The sequence below is a fragment of the Chiloscyllium plagiosum genome, chromosome 44 (assembly GCF_004010195.1).
Source record: "Chiloscyllium plagiosum isolate BGI_BamShark_2017 chromosome 44, ASM401019v2, whole genome shotgun sequence".
NCBI classification, from domain to species: Eukaryota; Metazoa; Chordata; class Chondrichthyes; order Orectolobiformes; family Hemiscylliidae; genus Chiloscyllium; species Chiloscyllium plagiosum.
This window is the reverse complement of record NC_057753.1, coordinates 5,110,511-5,130,461: the sequence shown is the minus strand read 5'-3', so window position 1 is coordinate 5,130,461 and position 19,951 is coordinate 5,110,511. Positions and strand designations below refer to the sequence as shown.

Below are 19,951 nucleotides of genomic sequence, written 5' to 3'. Positions count from 1 at the left end.
CACACAAACCAACAGCCACTCTCAGACAACAACTCACCAGAATGAAGACCCAATACCCAGCATGAGCAAAACCAATGTAGTGTACAAAATCCCATGCAAGGACTGTACAAAACACTACATAGGACAAACAGGAAGACAGCTAACGATCCGCATCCATGAACACCAACTAGCCACGAAACAACACAACCAGCTATCTTTAGTAGCCACACATTTAGATGACAAGCAACATGAATTCGACTGGGACAACATTACTATTATAGGACAAGCCAAACAGAGAACAGCCAGGGAAATTCCTAGAGGCATGGCACTCATCCACAGATTCAATCAATAAGCACATTGACCTGGACCCAATATACCGACCACTGCCACGGACAGCTGGAACTGACAATCGGAAGCGGCAGATTCAAACCACTACAAATGCCGGAGGAAAGATCACAGAAGCGCTTCACAGGTTGCTCCCAAGCACTGAGGATGTCACCTAGACAGGGGACAAAACGTCTGCAACACAAATTCCCAGTTCGGCGAACAGAACCACAACAATGAGATTTATAAAATCATAAGGGGCATGGATAGGGTGAATAGCTCAGCTCTTTTTCTCAGGGTGGGGGAGCCCAAAGTGCAGGAGCATACATTTAAGGTAAGAGGGGAAAGACTTAAAAAGGACCTGAGAGGCAACCTTTTCATGCAGAGATGGTATGTATGTGGAATGATCTGCTCGAGGTGGTGGTGGATGCAGGTACAGTTATGACTTTTCAAAGACATTTGGACAGGTACATGAATAGGAAAGGTTTGGAGGGGCATGGGCCAAATGCAGACAAGTGGGACTGTGTTTAGTTTGGGAAACTTTGTTGGCATTGACGAGATGGACCACAGGGTCTGTTTCTGTGTTGTATGACTCTATGACAACTTGTCTACATAGTGGGTGGCACGGTGGCTCTGCGGTTAGCACTGCTGCCTCACAGCGCCAGGGACCCTCATTTGATTCCAGCCTCGGGCGACTATTTGTGCGGAGTTTGCACATTCTCCCCGTGTCTGCATGGGTTTCCTCCGAGTGCTCTGATTTGCTCCCACACTCCAAAGATGTGCAGGTTAGGGTGGATAGGCTATGCTAAATTGACCATAGTGTTCGGGGTGTGTAGATTAGGTGCATTAGTCAGGGGTAAATGTAGAGTAATGGGTCTGGGTATGTTACTTTGGAGGTCGGTGTGGACTTGTTGGGCTGAACGCCCTGTTTCCACACGAGGGATTCTATGGTTCCTACAGCAAGCTCGACATTTCCTATTACTGGATGCCAAACATTGCCCCCAACAAAAATGGCCACACAACTTGCGCCCTATCGCCCAGTGCCCCGAATAAAGATGGCGGTTTCCCCGGGGCCTATTACTGAGGATGAAGCCTGGACTTGTCGCGCCGTTTGGCGCATACGACGGAGACGGAGCTTCTCATTCGGGGGGTTTGCGATTGACGTAAGGTCTTCACAAAGCTTGGCCGCCCCTTCGTCCTCGGCTCTCTCGATCCCTGCCTGAGCCTCACCGTTCCCGCATCCGAAAAAAGATACCTCCGTTCCTCGCCATGACCCACTCTGCGCATGCTCTGTTCGCGCCTGCGCACTGCCCCCCCCCTACTCTTCTGTAGATGGGGGACACTGTGGGCTGGGGATGGTTTCCATTTTCTGTGTGGGGGTGGATTTCAGCAATTGAGTTTTGGGGTTTGAGCATTTCTAACGAGAAAAGATTTACCATGATGTTGTCAGGGTTGGAGGATTTGAGCTACAGGGAGAGGCTGAGGAGTGATCTTACAGAGGTTCATAAAATCATAAAGGGCATGATTTGGAGATGTCCATGTTGAACTGGGGTGTACAAAGCCAAAAAAAACCCCACGCAACACCAGGTTATAGACCAACAGGTTTAGTTGGAAGCACGAGCTTTTGAAAGCTCGTGCTTCCAACTAAACCTGTTGGTCTATAACCTGGCACTGTGTTATTTTTAATAAAGGGCATGGATATGGTCAATAGACAAGGTCTTTTCCCTGGGATGGGGATGTCCAGGACTAGAGGGCATAGGTTTCGGGTGAGAGGGGAAAATTTTAAAAGGAAGCTCAGGGGCAACTTTTTCACACAGAGGGTGGTGCATGTCTGGAATGAGCTGCCAGAGGAAGTGGTGGAGGCTAGTACAATTACATTTAAAAGGCATCTGGATGGGGATATGAATAACTAGGGTTTAGAGGGATATGGGCCAAGTGCTGGCAAATGGGACTAGATTAGGTTAGGACATCCAGTTGGCAGACACTTTGGCCCGAAAGGTCTGTTTCCATGATGTATATCTCTACAACCAGTAATATGTTGCCGATCCCCAAGCACCTGTGGAGATGACTACGTTTGTGTTTGTTGAACCACTGCTGTGTCGCTGTGGTGTAGGTGCTCCTGTTGAGTCAAAACTTACAGATCATTCCTCCAGCAAGGAAGAACATTGATACCTGTCTAGATTGACAATAATTTGTATTTCTTTAGCACTAAATAACAAAAAAGAACCCAAGGTACGCTGGAGATTAGAAACTGAAATTCAACAAGTCTTTGTTTCCTGTTACCCAACCAACTTTGGATCCAATTCAATACATTATTTGGTATCGTATGGGCTTTCACATCACTGTCTGCCATGTGAGACCTTGCCTTACTAAGATCCACTCAGACAACATCCATTGCACTACCTTCATCAACCCCACCTTGTCAGTTCCTCAGAAAATTCAATCAAATTTGAAAGGCATGACCTTCCCTCAACAAAGACATGCTGGCTACTGCTGACTAGTCCACGCCTTTCTCAGTGACTATTTAGCCAACCTCTCAGCATTGATTCTAACAATTTGCCCATCACCAAAGTAATTATTTGGTATTTCCTTTGTACTCTTTTTAAACAACGAAACCACATTTGCTTTCCTCCAGTCTTCTAGCACCTCACCTGTATCCAGTGAAGGTTGGAAAATAATCCTCAGGAGTGTGTGCTATTTCCTCCCTGACCTCCTTCAACATCCATCTGGTCCTGGCAACTTATCCATTTTCAAGGATTCCAAATCCCCTAACACTTCCTCTCTCATTACAATTATTTTCCTCAATATTTCATACTGCTCCTCTTGGAGTATCCCTTTCCTTTATGAATACAATGACAAAATGTTTATTTATAATTCTTCCTAGATGCCCAGCATCATCACGCAAGCTCACCCATTCATCTCTGATAGGTCCCATCTTTTCTTTAACTATTCTTTTGCTCTATATATACTGGTAAAACATCTTTGGGTTTTTCTTTATCTTGCTTGTTAATGTTTCTTTTCATGCCTTCCCTTTGATTTCCTTCATTCTTTTACGATCCTTGTATTTTCTATCCTTTCTAAGTTTGTATTTATTCAACACCTTTCCAAAACTAAAGCATTCCCATGCCAACTAGATATCCTGACCCAATCTAGTCCTATTTGTCAGCACCCAGCCCATATCCCTCCAAACCCTTCCTATTCATATACCCATCCAGATGCCTTTTAATGTTGCAATTGTACCAGCCTCCACCACTTCCTCTGGCAGCTCATTCCATACATGTACCACCTTGTGTGTGAAAATGTTGCCCCTTAGGTCCTTTTTATATCTTTCCCCTCTCACCCTAAACCTATGCCCTCTAGTTCTGGACTACCTACCCCAGGGAAAAAAACCTTGTCTGTTGAACCTGTCTATGCCCCTCATGATTTTATAAATTCTATGAGGTCACCCCTCAGCCTCCCACACTCCAGAGAAAATAGCCCCAGCCTATTCAGCCTCTCCCTATAGCTCAAACCCTCCAACCCTGGCAAAATCCTTGTAAATCTTTTCTGAACCCTTTCAACTTAATTCTATATGAAAACTTGACAGAATAATAGATTATTTTCCTACTAAATATGAACTATTCCAATGCCTTCCATGTGCTTGTCTAGCAGTCGCTTAAATGTCCCTAATGTCTCTGACTCTACTACCACCACTGACAGTGCATTCCATGCACCCACCACTCTCTGTGTAAAGAACCTACCTCTGACAGCTCGCCTAAAACCTCCTGCAATCACCTTAAAATTATGACTCTTCATTGACAGCCATTTCTGCCCTGGGGAAACAGTCTCTGGCTATCCACTCTATCTATGCCTCTCATTACCTTGTACACCTTCATCAAGTCACCTCTCTTCCTTCTTCTCTCCAGTGTGGAAAGCCCTAGCTCACTCAATCTCTCTTCATAAGACAAGCCCTCCAATCCAGGCAGCATCCTGGTAAATCTCCTCTGCACCCTCTCTAAAGCAACTACTTCCTTCCTATAATGAAGCGACCAGAATTGGACACAATATTCCAAGTGTGGTCTAACCAGGATTTTAAAGAACTGTAGCAAAACCTCTCAGCTCTTAAACTCAATCCTCCTTTTAACAAAGGCAAAAACACCATACGCCTTCTTAACAACCCAATCAACTTGGGTGGCAACTTTGAGGGAGCTATGTACACGGACCCTAAGATCCCGCTGTTCCTCCACACTGCCAAGAATCATGTCTTTAACCCTGTATTCAGCATTCAAATTCTTTGGACTGTGGGAGGAAACATCTCCAATCAACATCTTTGGACTGTGGGAAGAAATTAGAGCACTGAAGGATACTGTTTATAACATATTAAATACATTGATTAGGAAACTGTAAACCAAGTTTACAGAGATAGGTGGGAAGGCAAGTGGTGAAGGTTGACACAGGAAGTCTAGAGAGGGATATGGACAGGTTACGTGACTGGACAAAACCTTGGGCAGTTGGAATATAATGTGGAGAAATGTGATGTTATGCACTTTGGCAGGAAGAATGAAGGATCTGAATATTATTTAAATGGAGAAAGACTGCAGAAAGCTGTAGAACAACAATGAAATTGGGACGCCTCATCCATGGTATCACAAAAAGCTAGCATCCAAGTATTAGGAAGGCAAATACAATATTGGCCTTTATTTCAAAGGGAAATGGAGTATAAAATTAGGGAGAATTGCTTAAACAATAGAAAGCACTTGTCAGTGAACAGATGGAATACAGTGAACAGTTTTGGGCTCCTTATCTCAGAAAGGATACACTGCATTGCAGGCAGACCAGAGAACATTCACTAGGCTGATACTAGGTATGGAAGGACTCTTATGAGGGGAGGTTAAGTAGATTAGGCTTGTACTGAGTGTGTTATAGAACAATGAGAGGTGACCTTTTTTCTTAAGAATCCCTGCAGTGTGGAAACAGGCCTTTCGGCGCAACAAGTCCACATCGACCCTCCAAAGAGTATTGTCGGTTTTTTTTAAGTTTAGCTGACACAAGATGGTTGAAACAAAATTGTAGCTGATTTAATGCAACTCAAATCATAGCCTTCACAGCATGGAAACTGTCCGATTTGAAATTGCCTATTTCAATATGAAATGGAAAGGGAAAGCTTGTCCCATCTTCGATGAGGCCTGTTACATCATTATAATTGCATGTCAGACTAGACACATACATTTGTGCAATAACAGTGGTTTAAATGTAAGTTAAAGACATTGCAGACTTCTCCAGGTCGTCAGCCTTGGACGCAGAGATTGGTATCAATAAACACTCTAGGACAACCTTAATAAGCACCTAGTACCAGTTAGTTTGAAGTTTGTTATTTAGTACAGATTAGAAGAAAGGTTATACCACAATAATCAAGACTTGTTACGCAATTGTCATGACATATTAAATACACCAAGATGTTGAAATGATAAATGCAACCATCGAACTAACATTAAGGGATTCAAGTGAATTTCCTTTAAATAAATAGCTACAGGCAGTAAAGACGTGCTTTCATTCAATCATCAGGGAGATTAGAACAACAAGAAAGCATAAATAAGATGGACCTCTGAAAAAGAGTACCAAGAGACAATTAACATAGCAGGGAGGGCAGGAACAATTGTGAGACAGAGTCATCATGACCGTGAGAAAATAAACTCTCACAACCTGACTGACAGCGGAAAGAACAAAGGAAGGATGACAGAGAAAAATGATAAGACAAGGGTGAGAGAGAGGTCATGTCCTGTAGAACCTTAAAGGGTCCAAATAAGCTTCTTTTTAATGACTGTAAAAGTGATAGAATTTCGTTCCTATCAATTGGATTTGAATAGATGCTTTCTTATTTAGTAAGGAGAATGAGTATGAAAAGTCTTTAAAATATTGACAATAAAAGCCATCCTGGTATTAAAACTTCTGTTGAAACCATCTTACAGTGTGCAAATATAAGAAGTTGTAAATGACAGCTGCTAGACAAGAGAGACTGTCTTTGTTTGACCTTTCAAGGTCGAGTTAGGGGAAGTTGCTCCCAAAATTGTCAGCTTTGTCACAGAATTGTAGTATTATGTGTAACTATGAGTAACTTTATATTAGAGCTGATATTACAACTTTATAACAATTAGTAGAAGTTAACGTCCTTTCTAACCTTCTGTATTAAGGTTAGCACTGATGATAAATTGCAGAACGGAATTTGAGAAGTCATTTGTAACAAGCAAATATATGATGTAGCTGACAAATATCTGGGATGGGATAGAACAATTAGTGTTGGAATGTGGTCCATAACATGTATTGTAAGAGCGCAAGTACAGGTGACAGGGGTCTGGCAAACATCACAAGATAATGGGAGGGCCTAGGGTTGTTCATGAAGATGTCCATCATTGATCATGTATTCACAGGATTGGATATGTCAGTCAGAGGGTGTGTGGCAAACACCGATGTCAATGTAGCACATAAATGTTGTCACGTGGAACGTGTAAATATAATGTAGTTGACTGGGGGAGTCAGAGGGTCCTAGAGACATAACCCATGCTGTGTTGGTAAGAAGCTCGAGTTATGCTGCTGTGTATGGAACTCAAGACTTCTCTTTAAAATCTCTCCCCAGCAAGGTGCATAATCTCAGAACAAAGTGTTGCCTATTCACAATAGAAATGTGAAAGACTGTTTTCTCTCAGCCGGTTGTGAATCTGTTGAACTCTCAAACCACATGGGGGTGTTGAAGCCGGTTCACTAAATAGTCAAGAAAGACAGATTTTTAATCAGTAATGAAATGAAGGGTTAATGGAGAAAGATAGGAAAATGTGGTTGAGGATTATTAGATCAGCCATTATGAATGTTGGAGCATGTTTGATGGGCTGAATGGCCTACTTTCACTCCAGACTTTGCAGAGTCTGTTAAGATGGTGGTTGCACATGTCTCTAATTGTTCAGGGTATAAACTTGTACTGCAAGTACTCCAGCTCACACTGAAGCACTGCTTTGTGTCAAACTCTAGGAGACAACATAATCTTTTTGTTTGTGGCTTTAAACAGAGGAAGCTATGTGGGGCTGGAGCACATTTGTCAGTAAAATGGATTCATTCAGGACAGACAGCAGCGATGACATGGGAGTGTCACACAGAGTAGTGAGAAACAATTCAGTGTGTGATGATACGATAGCTTTGAAAGGTGTATTTTGTCCTTTTTATTTGAAGAGAGGTTTTAAGCCAGGTGATGAGTTGTCTATTTGAATCCAATAAAGTTAACGTCTTCTGAGGCCTTGGGTTGCTTTCAAAAGTGTTGGAATAACAGAAGCAGCCTGAATGGGTGCAGTTAAACTTCTATAAAACCAGGAATGGTAGTTTTACAGTAGAAGTTGCTACTCTGTCTCTATCTATCTTGGTTAACTCTTGCTTGTTTTCATCCTGGACAGGAGAATTGCATGTGCGATGATCTATTTTACTGAATTTGCCTTTGCCAAGGGGGTGTTTATGTGATGTTACTATTGAAACAGTTGCTGTTTTGTAGTTAAATAATCTGTCATTTTGCTAAGTTGTCCTATAGAATTAAGTTATACCAATTTCTTCATTCTTTTGGTTATTTTAACTAAAGAAAGACCCCGTACAGACAACAAGCAAAACTAATGTCATTTACAAAATACCATGCAAGGATTGTAACAAACACTACATTGGACAAACAGGCCAGAAAACTAGCCACCAGGATACATGAACACCAACTAGCCTCAAAAAGACATGACCCTCTCTCACTAATGTCCTCACACATGGATGAGGAAGGACACAACTTCGACTGGGTCAACACATCCATCCTTGGACAAGCCAAACAAAGACACAAACGAGAGTTCATAGAAGCATGGCATTCCAACCGGAACACTATCAACAAACACATCGAGTTAGGCCCCATCTAATCTACACCCCCTGAGAAAAGGAAGTGACTTCACGACAGGAAAAATCATCACTACAGGAAATGACATTACCGACGCAAAGAAACCCAAACATATAAATAGAAAGCAGGAATTTTCAGCATTGCTTCGCCCAGAGGCCCACTGAAGATGCTACCTAGTAGGGTAATGAAACGTCTGGAAATGAACTTTCCAACTCAGCAAGCAAACCTACATCCAAAACCTCAAGCTGAGCTACAAATCTTTTCAAAACTCGCTATCTATAGTAGATGAAGAAAGTGTGTTTTGCTTCAAGACCAATAAAACTGTATCCAGAATACAACACTTGGTATTTACCTTTAAAATAAGAAAAAGTTAGGGTCTAGGCGATCTTCTTAATATATGTTGAGGGGGTTGGTCCGGCTCATAACAAGTGTCAGATTTGCGAGTGGGAATGAGCTGAGGGATCAATATTTTTGCTCTGAAAAGGTATCAGGGAAGAAAATATAGAAAAGTGTTTGTCCAGAACGGAGACTAGAAGATCACATTGTCATTAGAATTAGGACAAAGGGTTCCACCATGTGTTCTTCACACTTGATGGAGGTGAGGATAGACAATAGGTGCAGGAGCAGGCCATTCGGCCCTTTAAGCTAGCACCACCATTCATTATGATCATGACTGATCATCTACAATCAGTATCCTGTTCCTGCCTTATCCCCATAACCCTCGATTCCGCTATCTTTATGAGCTCTATCCATCTCTTTTTTGAAAGTATCCAGAGACTTGGCCTCCACTGCCTTCTGGGGCAGAGCATTCCATACACCCACCACTCTCTGGGTGAAGACGTTTCTCCTCAACTCTGTTCTAAATGTCCTACCTCTTATTTTTAAATTGTGTCCTCTGGTTTTTGACTCCCCCATCAGCGGAAACATGCTGCCTACCTTCAGAGTGTCCAATCCTTTAATAATCTTATATGTCTCAATCAGAGAGGAGGTGGGAGAGAGAGGGAGCCCTTCAAAAGGAACTAAGTTTTCTTAAAGATAGTAAAAACACTCAAGTCCAGAAACGTGTAACACAAGCTGATTTATTTTACATGGCGAAAGTGAGGACTGCAGATCAGAGTCTAGATTAGAGTGGTGCTGGAAAAGCACAGCAGGTCAGGCAGCATGAAGCAATGATGAAGGGGTTTTGCCCGAAACGTCGATTTTCCTGCTCCTCGGATGCTGCCTGACCTGCTGTGCTTTTCCAACACTTCTGATTTATTTTACAGTTACCCAGAATATATAACTGAGCTGGACAGACAACAGATATTACATGAGTGATTCACACAATGCTCAGTGAGCAAAGAAGGGCTGTGGCGCAGATGAATTGGCAAAATGGGTTTGATAGGGTAACAGACAAGCGGGTTGCTCATAAGCAAATGGTGTTGATATTAAGGAAAATGGAGCATCAGGATTGAAAATTTAGCCAAGGACAGAAAACAGAGAGTCATCTTAATGGATATTTCTGAGATGGAAACGGTGCTGTCCCCATGGTCAGTGCTAGGAGACCATTGATTTTCTCAAGATAGAAAAATGATGTGGGCTGAATCTATGGGCAAAGATCAATTCCCAGAGATTTAAAACAGGGAGTATTCTTAATACACAAATTAGTAAAGAAGGTAGGGAGATATCTGATTGAATTTAGCAGGACAAATATTACGTGATACATTCTATAAGTTTTAGAAATAACTCATTGTAATGAAATGGTCAAGACCAGTATAGAGGGAGATGATTCTAAATTATACCTTAGTTTATTAATTGGCAGGATTGAAGCTTCAACAATGGAGAAATAAAAGTTGAGCAGATTCTCTGTCCTCTACCATATCTTCTATGGATCTATCAATCAGTGTAAACATCTATGTCCTGAGTGTCCACAGTCACTTACACAAGTCTGCTGGATGGATCTTCAGGGGCCCTCAGCTTGATCTTCAGTATCTTCATTCCTGACTGTTGCCTTACATCAATATCCGTCACTTTTTCATCCAGTGCTGGCTCTTAACTCTTCTTTGTCTACTCTGCTGGGTATTGGCAGGAAGCGAGGGAAAGTTACCTGGAATTTGTCTTCTCTACGATTTACAAGGACACATTCCCCTGGTTCCCAGCAGTTCCTTTCTTTCAATCATTACCTCATTAGCAGTTAGCTCTGCTGACTGATTTTAACTCTGTCATAAAAAAACACTATTACCTGATGTTGTGAGATTTTTAACTTTGTCCACCCCAGTCCAACACTGGCACCTCCACATCACATATATTCCCTCTAGTTTGAGACTCCCTTAACCTGGGAAAAAGACCGTGGCTATTCACCCTATTCCGTGGCCCTCATAAACCTCTAAAAGGTCACCTCTCAGTCTCTGACACTCCAGGGAAAATAGCCCCAGCCTATTCAGCCTCCCCCCATAGCTCAAACTCTCCAATATCCTTGATTTGGAGATGCCAGTGTTGGACTGGGATATACAAAGTTAAAAATCACACAACACCAGGTTATAGTTAAATAATATCCTTGTAATTCTTTTCTGAACCCTTCCAAGTTTCACAACATATTTCTCAGAGCAGGGAGAATAGAACTGATTGCAGTTATCTCAAAACTGGCCAAACTAATGTCCTCTACATCCCGAAATTTCACAAGTATATTTCTGAACGTCACACATTGAAACATAATCGACCATGCAGTCTGTTTTAAGTAATTCTAAATACAGAGCAGAAACTAAAACAGACAACCTAGTTTATAACAACCAGCCTGTTCATCTCTAGCGCAGCTCTCTGCTGGGATGTCTCAGCCCGGCCACGCCCCTCATTCACTCCGACGGGTTTGGTAATGCAGCCACGCCCCTCATTCACTCGGACTGCTCCAGAAATTCAGCCCCGCCTCCCATTCACGTCCATTGGCTGGAGGAGTACCCACCCACTCAGTCCTCCAGACACGCCCCCTCGACCCTCCAGCCGTGCCCCCGCCTCGCGTTCACTTCCAATGGCTGGAGGAGTACCCATCAACTCGGTCCTCCAGACACGCCCCCTCGACCCTCCAGCCCCGCCTCCTCCATCTCGTCCGTTGCCCAGGCGCTGCGCTTCCTGTCTCATCCTTCAGTCCGGGCGCGCCGCCACGTGCGCTGGAGCATGCGCAGTATCGGTACTGCTGTTCGTGGGGTCAGAGGGAGCCGCCGAGACGTTTCCCTCGGGTGAGATTTTTCTCGGCGTTACGGGGAAGGCGCTCGTGGTGGGCCGTTTCAGGAAACGCATCGGGAAGACGCCGAGTGCTCAGCGAAAACCACCGCCGGACTGTTGGCTCCGGCGACATATGGTCAGTCTCTTTTTTTACCGCCTCAGGCCTGGGTTAACAACTGCCATTCTGTTGGTCGTGTCTCGGCGAAGGAGGGCGCATGCGCCGCGCTCGCATTGTTCGGAGGACCAGGTGCTGCCTTTCGGTCCTCCAGCCCCGCCCCTCGGCCCTCCAGCCCCGCCCCCCGGTCATCCAGCCCCGCCCCCCGGTCCTCCAGCCCCGCCCCGCCCCCTTTCCCCTCCCACTGCAACAGCCACAAGTTCAGCGAGAAAAGACATGCGCCGGTCGTCGTGCAGATGGGTTATAGAGTCATAGAGATGTACAGCACGGAAACAGACCCTTCGGTCCAACCTGGCGAGATATCTCAACCCAATCTAGTCCCACCTGCCAGCACCCAGCCCATATCCCTCGAAACCCTTCCTATTCATATACCCATCCAAATGCCTCTTAAATGTTACAATTGTACCAGCCTCCACCACATCCTCTGGCAGCTCATTCCATACCCGTACCACCCTCTGGGTGAAAATGTTCCCCTGAGGTCTCTTTTATATCTTTCCCCTCTCACCCTAAACCTATGCCCTCTAGTTCTGGACTCCCCGACTCCAGGGAAAAGACTTTGTCTATTTATCCTATCCATGCCCCTCATAATTTTGTAAACCTGTATAAGGTCACCCCTCAGCCTCCGATGCTCCAGGGAAAACAGCCCCAGCCTGTTCAGCCGCTGCCTAGAGCTCAAATCCTCCAATGCTGGCAACATCCTTGTAAATCTTTTCTGAACCCTTTCAAGTTTCACAACATCTTTCCGATAGGAAGGAGACCAGAATTCCCGCCTCAGGCAACTGACTGTGTGGAGTTTGCATGTTCTCCCTGTGTCTGCGTGGGTTTCCTCCGGGTAATCCGGTTTCCTCCCACAGTCCAAAGATGTGCAGGTCAGGTGAATTGGCCATGCTAAATTGCCTGTAGTGTTAGGTAAGCGGTTAATGTAGGGGTATGGGTGGGTTGCGCTTTGGCGGGGCGGGCCGAAGGGCCTGTTTCCACACTGTAATGTAATCTAATCTAATTGCATACAATATTCCAACAGTGGCCTAAGCAATGTCCTGTACAGCTGCAACATGACCTCCCAACTCCTGTACTCAATACTCAATAAAGGAAAGTATACCAAATGCCACCTTCACTATCCTATCTACCTGCAACTCCACTTTCAAGGAGCAATGAACGTGCACTCCAAGGTCTCTTTGTTCAGCAACACTCCCTAGGACCTTACCATTAAGTGTGTAAGTCCTGCTAAGATTTGCTTTCCCAAAATGCAGCACCTCGCATTTATCTGAATTAAACTCCATCTGCCACTTCTCAGCCCATTGGAGACCAGAATTGCATACAATATTCCAACAGTGGCCTAAGCAATGTCCTATACAGCCGCAACGTAACCTCCCAACTCCTGTACTCAATACTTAATAAAGGAAAGTATACCAAACGCCGCCTTCACTATCTTGTCTACCTGCGACTCCACTTTCAAGGAGCTATGTACCGGCACTACAAGGTCTCTTTGTTCAGCAACACTCCCTAGGACCTTACCATTAAGTGTGTAAGTCCTGCTAAGATTTGCTTTCCCAAAATGCAGCACCTCGCATTTATCTGAATTAAACTCCATCTGCCACTTCTCAGCCCATTGGCCCATCTGGTCCAGATCCTGTTGTAATCCGAGGTAACCCTCTTTGCTGTCCACTACATCTCCAATTTTGGTGTCATCTGCAAACTTAATAACTGTACTTCTTATGCTGGCATCCAAATCATTTATGTATATGACAAAAAGAAGAGGACCCAGCACCGATCCTTGTGGCACTCCACTGGTCACAGGCCTCCAGTCTGAAAAACAGCCCTCCACCACCACCTTTGATCCAGTTCTGTTTCCAAATGGCTCGTTCTCCCTTTATTCCATGAGATCTAACCTTGCTATTCAGTCTCCCATGGGGAACCTTGTCAAACGCCTTACTAAAGTCCATACAGATCACATCTACTGCTCTGCCCTCATCAATCTTCTTTGTTACTTCTTCAAAAAACTCAATCAAGTTTGTGAGACATGATTTCCCACGCACAATGCCATGTTGACTATCACTAATCAGTCCTTGCTTTCCAAATACATGTACATCCCGTCCCTCAAGAGTAGGTCAAGTTTTGCACCTTCTCTAGTAGGCACATCCACATAATGAATCAGAAAATTGTTTTGTACGCAGGTAAGAAATTCCTCTCCATCTAAACCTTTAACACTATGGCAGTCCCAGTCGATGTTTGGAAAGTTAAAATCCCCTGCCATAACCCTATTATTCTTACAGATAGCTGAGATCTCCTTACAAGTTTGTTTCTCATTTTCCCTCTGACTATTAGTTGTCAAAACGGGTTTGATAGGGTGACCATAAGGCATAGGAGCGGAAATGAGGCCACTCAGCCCATCGAGTCTGTTCCGCCATTCAATCATGGCAGCATCAGGAGGTGGAGAAGTCAACGTTTGATTTCTCCACCTCTTGAAGCTCCCTGGCTTGCTGAGTTCTTCCAGCCTCCTGCTTGTCTACCTTGTTTTTTTTAAATTTCTGACTTTTTTAATCAATTTCAAATTCATTTGGCCATAGTAGGATCTGAAACCATGTCTCAAGACCATTAGACTGGGGTTTGGATTACTAATCCTTTGACATTGCCACTACACCCTCTACATTGTATTCAAGCATGTGCAGTTTTTTTTGTCTCTGCCATTCAATTATGGCAGATATGTTTCTTAACCCCATTCTCCCGGTAACCCTTGATCCCCTTGATACTCAAGAACCTATTTATCTTGGTCTTAAATATACTCAATGGCCTGGCCTCAACATCCCTCTGTGGCAATGAGTTGCAAGGATACATTACTCTCTGACTGAAGACATTTCTCCTTATCACTGTTCTAAAAGGTCTTCCCTTCACTCTAAGGCTGTGCCCTCAGGTCCTCGTCTTTCCTATCAATAGTATCATCTTTCCAGCATCTACTCTGTGCAGGTCATTCAGTATTCTGTATGTTTTAATTAGTTTCTCCCTCATCCTTCTAAACTCCATCAAGTATAAACCCAGAGTCCTCAAATGTTCCTCATATGTTAAGTGACGAACAGACGAAAGCATTGTTAATAAGATGAAGCTGCTAATATTAAAGAATGTGCAGCAGCAGGATTAGAAGTCCAGTGAAGCATGGAAAACAGAGTTATGTTAGTGGATATTTCTCAGTCTGGAAGGATGGAAATAGAACTATGTCTGTGATTGGTGGTGGGACCATTGATCCCAACACTTCTCAATCATCTCAAGATAGAGAAGTGTTGTAGCCCTGAATCTGTGAAGCATAAGATCATAGTCTTCAACAACTTAAACTAGGGAGTGTTCTTGATCAGTGTGAACGCACAAATTAGTAAAAGACGCAGGGAGACAACGTTAAATTTAACAGAACAAATACTTGGTACAACAAATGGTTTGGTACATTCTTTAAGTTTCAGAAATAATGCAATGTACATTAGACATAAAAGTGAAAACTTCAGTGGAGCAGAACAGTACAGAAGAAGAGGTTTCTAAATTATACCTTAGTTTATTAACCGGCAGGTTTGAGTGGCCTGGATCAGCAAATTCAACAACTGAGAAACAGGAGCTGAGCAGATTCTCTGTTCTTTACCGCCTGTTACTGTATTTTATCTCCCATCAAATCAGTTGTGAAGAAGGGTCACATGAAACATTAACGCTGCTTTCTTTCCACATATATCGCCAGATCTGCTGAGTTTTTCCAGCAGTTTATCTTTTTGTTTCCTCTCTTCTCAGTCTTGATCTGCAGCTGCTGTCAATTTCCCAGGCTCCATCATTAGCTGCTACTTCAAGTTGGACTAAATTGTCAAATTATCGAGCACTTTATTGGGATTTCAACCCAGGGAGTAGGGAGACTGTGTGGGATGCTTTGGAGGAACAAGAGACAAAAATATTCCACAGAAACTGGAATTGTTGTATTTGTTTCTAATTTCACTGTTTTCACTCGGTGACGAGTTTGTCATCACTTGGTGCAGGGGATTAGAAGAGGAGAGCGTACATCTGGAAATTCAAATCAAACGTCAAGTCAAGATCTGACACAGTCACTCCATTCATCTGCAGCTGAAGCTGGCCTCCAAATGTGGATGGAGTTCTGCTTGAGGGGATGGTTTCAATCATCTCTGATTGGGTAAGCTCAGCAAGAGACACAAACACTCTTGAGAGTGTTCCATGAAACTGACTGAAGAAAGAGCTTTTCTTTTAAATAGATATTTTTATTGAAAATTTAACATGTTTTTACAAGCTTACAGATTAAAAAAAACACAAGTACAAGCACTAATATACAATTTTATATTAAATAAATAATAACCAAAAGCTGTCAAACAAAAAGAAGAGATACAGAAAAAAAAAGACAAAACTCAACTAACTACTAATCTAACCTTTAGCTAACCAGAGTGTGTAATAAAATATCTTCCATTCCTCAAAGAAGAATAAAAAAGGATAACATAGTAATTAAATAGTGAAGTACATGCTCGGAATGAATTAACATCAAGTTGTAATAAAGCCCATATTCATGCGGGATTCCTCCCCCAAGGAGACCTGGACCAGCCAAGAACCACTACTAGATGAAAGCCCTTGACAAAATGGTGAGGAAAGAGCTTTAAGCAGTTACACAGACTGACAAACATCTGACTGTTCACAGCACATGTTCACTGTGTGGAGGAGAATTCAACTGATCATCCAACCTTGACAGACACCCACACTGGCACCCATGAAGAAACCATGGAAATGTGGGGAGTGTGGGAAGGGATTCAGATTCCCATCCTGGCTGGAAACTCATCAACGCACTCACACTGGGGCTGACACCATGGAGAAACCATGGAAATGTGGGGACTGTGGGAAAGGATTCAATTACCCATCCCAGCTGGAAATTCATAGGCGCAGACATACTGGAGAGAGGCCGTTATCGTGTTCAAAGTGTGGAAAGGGATTCATTGATTTATCCAGCTTACAAATACACCAGAGAATTCACACTGGTGAGAAACCGCTTATCTGTTCCAAGTGTGGGAAAGGATTTGCTCATTTATCTAGTTTACATGTACATCAGAGAATTCACACTGGGGAGAAACCATTCACCTGTTCCGAGTGTGGGAAGGGATTCGCTCAGTCGTCCAACTTATATAAACACCGAAGAACTCATACTGGGGAGAAGCCATTCACCTGCTCTGACTGTGGTCGGGGATTCACTCAGTTATCCAGCTTACAGAAACACCAGAGAACTCACACCGGGGAGAAACCATTCACCTGCCCTGACTGCGGGAGGAGATTCACTCAGTTATCCAGCTTGCATTCGCACCAGAAAACCCACACTCGTGAGAAACTGTTCACTTGCTCCAAGTGTGGGAAGGGCTTCACCCAGTCATCTGCCCTGCTGACACATGAGAGAGTTCACACTCATGAGAGACCTTTTCAATGTCCAGACTGCGGAAAGTGCTATAAAAGTTCTGGGGAGCTGATGTCCCATCAAATTCTTCACACTGATGAGAGACCATTCAGGTGCTCTCACTGTGGAACTGGGTTCAGGCGGTCAACTCACCTTACTGTACACCAGCGTATTCACACAGGAGAGAGGCCATTCACCTGCTCCAAGTGTGGGAAGGGATTCACTCAGTCATCTGCTCTGCTGAGGCACCAGCAAGTTCATGAATGACTTGGATTTTGAAGTCATTGCTGCTGTTAATCACACCCAGGACTAAACATGGGGGTAATTTTAGGTTGGGGTAGGAATATTACCCAGCTGCTGTCTTCCATGGTTAAGAGCTTCTCGACATCAAACACAAGCTCCTTTACAACTGGGTTTAGATTCAGCAAGAACAACAGCAATGTTGGAAACGTTCAATCAGAGATTGGGTCAAACTGGCTTCTGTTCCTGACTGAAAGTGAAGTGGCAGGTTCACGTTTCCAGTTCGAAAATGGCTGATCCTTATTGTGGAGAAAGTGAGGACTGCAGATGCTGGAGATCAGAGCTGAAAAATGTTTTGCTGGAAAAGCGCAGCAGGTCAGGCAACATCCAAGGAGCAGGGCAATCGACGTTTCGGGCATAAGCGCTTTTCCAGCAACACATTTTTCAGCTCTGATCCTTATTGTCCAAGCATTAAAAATGTTTGTTGGTCATGTCTGATTCTCCCACTGTAAGGCGATAACAATAACAATTACATTTTAAGAAATATCTTAAAAGATGGGAAGGAGTTTAGGGAAGGAATTTCAGAGCTTGAGGCCTTTGCAGCTCAAAGCTGGGCCAATATTGTGGAGCGTTGTAGGCGGTAGGTAGGAAAATCAGAATCGGAGGAGTGCACTGGGTTCAGAGGTCGTAGGTTATAAAGACTATCTCTCATGAAAACAGTGACTGTCTCCCTGGAGCTTCAAGCACCACTTTGAAATGGATCAATACAGGACACGTCTACTGCCTTAGACAGGATGACAGGTAGTCATATCTGTGCACTTGCAACATATGCTTGATCTCCAACAAACTGGTCTGTAGCAGAGTGGGAACAATGATGTGACGCTGGTCCAGGAGATGGATGTTGGGAGACAGGGTAGTGGGAACTCCACTTGAAGCACTCCAGCTTCTCAACCCTTAATCCCCAAGCAGCACCCGATGCACTGCCTCCATCTCCTGCCCCTCCACTCGGAGTCAGTTCCACCTGTACCTACAGAGGAGCAATCTTTATGGGACCGTCCAGGACTCTGAAACTGAAGAGAGTGGAGACCAAAAGTATTTGAGCAGTGCCAGCAGGGATCTGAGCAGCCTGTCTGTACCTCTGCTGAAACCACAAAGAAGGTAGAAGTAACAGGACGGGTGTGTGCTGGGAATTGCATTCGGCCAAGGGATATTTGACAAAATATCAAGCTTCCTTTTTTAAGGTGTATGAGTTGGAACAGTTCCAGCTCTTGTCCAAGCTCATACCTGAAGACCATCTCCCTCCTTTGCTGGTTTCATGTTGAAATATTTGTTGTTGTTTGGATGTGTTCTTTGAGACGGGTGGAACTTGAATGGGGGTTTTCTGGCCCAAAAATAAGTTGCTACGGTCCTATTCTCTCATTAGAGAGAGAGAGAGAGGACTGGTGGTGGTTGACCTGAAGGGCACCACATGGCAGGTGGGGAGAGAGAGGTTGAGAAGGAGTATCCTTCATGGTAACGTAAGCTGGTGTGGGAATTGAACCCACACAGTGGGCATTCCCCTATATTGCAAAGCAGCAGTTCGGCCACAAGGGAAATATCTCTGCCCAACGAGACTGTTCAAGATTGCTGGAAAATTATTAGATCAGGTTGATTATTAATACCCAACTTGATTATTCCCTGCTTACACCTAAGTTAATTCGAAAATTGCCTTTGTGCTTTGGATTGGCTAAATATGAGGGCACAGCAGAGAAAATACTCCAAGGTCGGGACATCCTGGGAGATTCAGTTTTCAAAAGCTTACTACGGTACTGCTAATAGCTACAAAAAAATTGAAACTGTTTGTGAGTGCGAGTACAGGGACATCAGTAAAATAAATCACCAGTAAAATAATTTCCAACAATGTTGAAATAAGAGGAAGATAGAAGAATGATGATTACTCAGAATAGCATGAGATTAGTGAGGTGAACTGTGAGCAGGCCCAGGAATGGGTTAATTGGTCACCATGTCTTCAGCTGCCTGGACCCTAAGCTCTGGATTTTCCTCCATAAGTAACTCTTTTCTACTTCAATTTGTCCTGAAAACCTCTTGGTCCATGATTTTGGTCATCTGATTCAATGTGTCTGAAACATTTTATGATGTGAAAAGCTGTACTGAAATATAATTTTCTTTATTGCTGTAGTTCAGTCAAACCACAAATATGGTTCAGGCGCAGCTAGTTTATTGAGATCTGAACATTGAGCAGGTGAGTCTGTTCAAATGTAATTCAGATAGTCGCAGCTTGTGTCACAGTTCAGTGAGATCTGATCACCAAGTGAGTGAATAAATCTGTACAAGAAATGTACCTCAGACACAGCTTGTATCATAGCTCATTGCATCATAAACAGCACAGAAGACACCCTTCGCCTCATTGAGTCTATGCTCACCTGTCTACACCAAATCTGCTTCCCAGCTTTTGGTACATAACCTGGAATGTCATGACACTTTAACTGCTCATTCATTTATTTTTTAATGGTTGTGAGGTTTCTCACCTCCACTATCTCCTCAAGCAGTGCATTTCAGATTCCTACCACCCTCTGGATGAAAAGAAATTATTCCTCAAATCCCCTCTCAACCTACTGAGACCCTTCATGTTAAAATTATGCCCCTTGTTATTGACCTTTCAACCGAGGAGGTTAGCTGCTTCAAATCCACTCATAGAATCCCTCCAGTGTGGAAACAGACCCTTCGTCCCAGAAAG

The 19,951-nt window shown here is 43.6% G+C and overlaps 3 protein-coding genes across 3 annotated transcripts in view; 2 read left to right on the top strand and 1 right to left on the bottom strand.

Annotated features, from left to right (window-relative positions):
- LOC122543638 (zinc finger protein 345-like) overlaps positions 1-10,578 on the bottom strand; it is a 23,352-nt gene extending 12,774 nt beyond the window's left edge. The window contains exon 1 of the mRNA XM_043682460.1: positions 10,113-10,578. The gene's annotated coding sequence lies outside the window, so the exon portion shown is untranslated. The remainder of the gene's footprint in view (positions 1-10,112) is intronic.
- An 859-nt stretch (positions 10,579-11,437) lies between these two features.
- The window catches only part of LOC122543503 (zinc finger protein 850-like), a 73,981-nt gene continuing 65,467 nt past the window's right edge, over positions 11,438-19,951 (top strand). Inside the window, exons 1-2 of the mRNA XM_043682259.1 lie at positions 11,438-11,525; positions 15,569-15,720. The gene's annotated coding sequence lies outside the window, so the exon portion shown is untranslated. The remainder of the gene's footprint in view (positions 11,526-15,568; positions 15,721-19,951) is intronic.
- Positions 15,727-18,794, top strand: LOC122543483 (zinc finger protein 239-like). The gene has a single exon (XM_043682212.1). The coding sequence runs from the start codon at positions 16,303-16,305 to the stop codon at positions 17,239-17,241; it is 939 nt and encodes a 312-aa protein (XP_043538147.1). The 5' UTR covers positions 15,727-16,302; the 3' UTR covers positions 17,242-18,794.

Coding starts and splice junctions, on each gene's coding strand:
- LOC122543483 (XM_043682212.1), top strand. CDS start 16,303: ATGAAGAAACCATGGAAATGTGGGGAGTGTGGGAAGGGATTCAGATTC.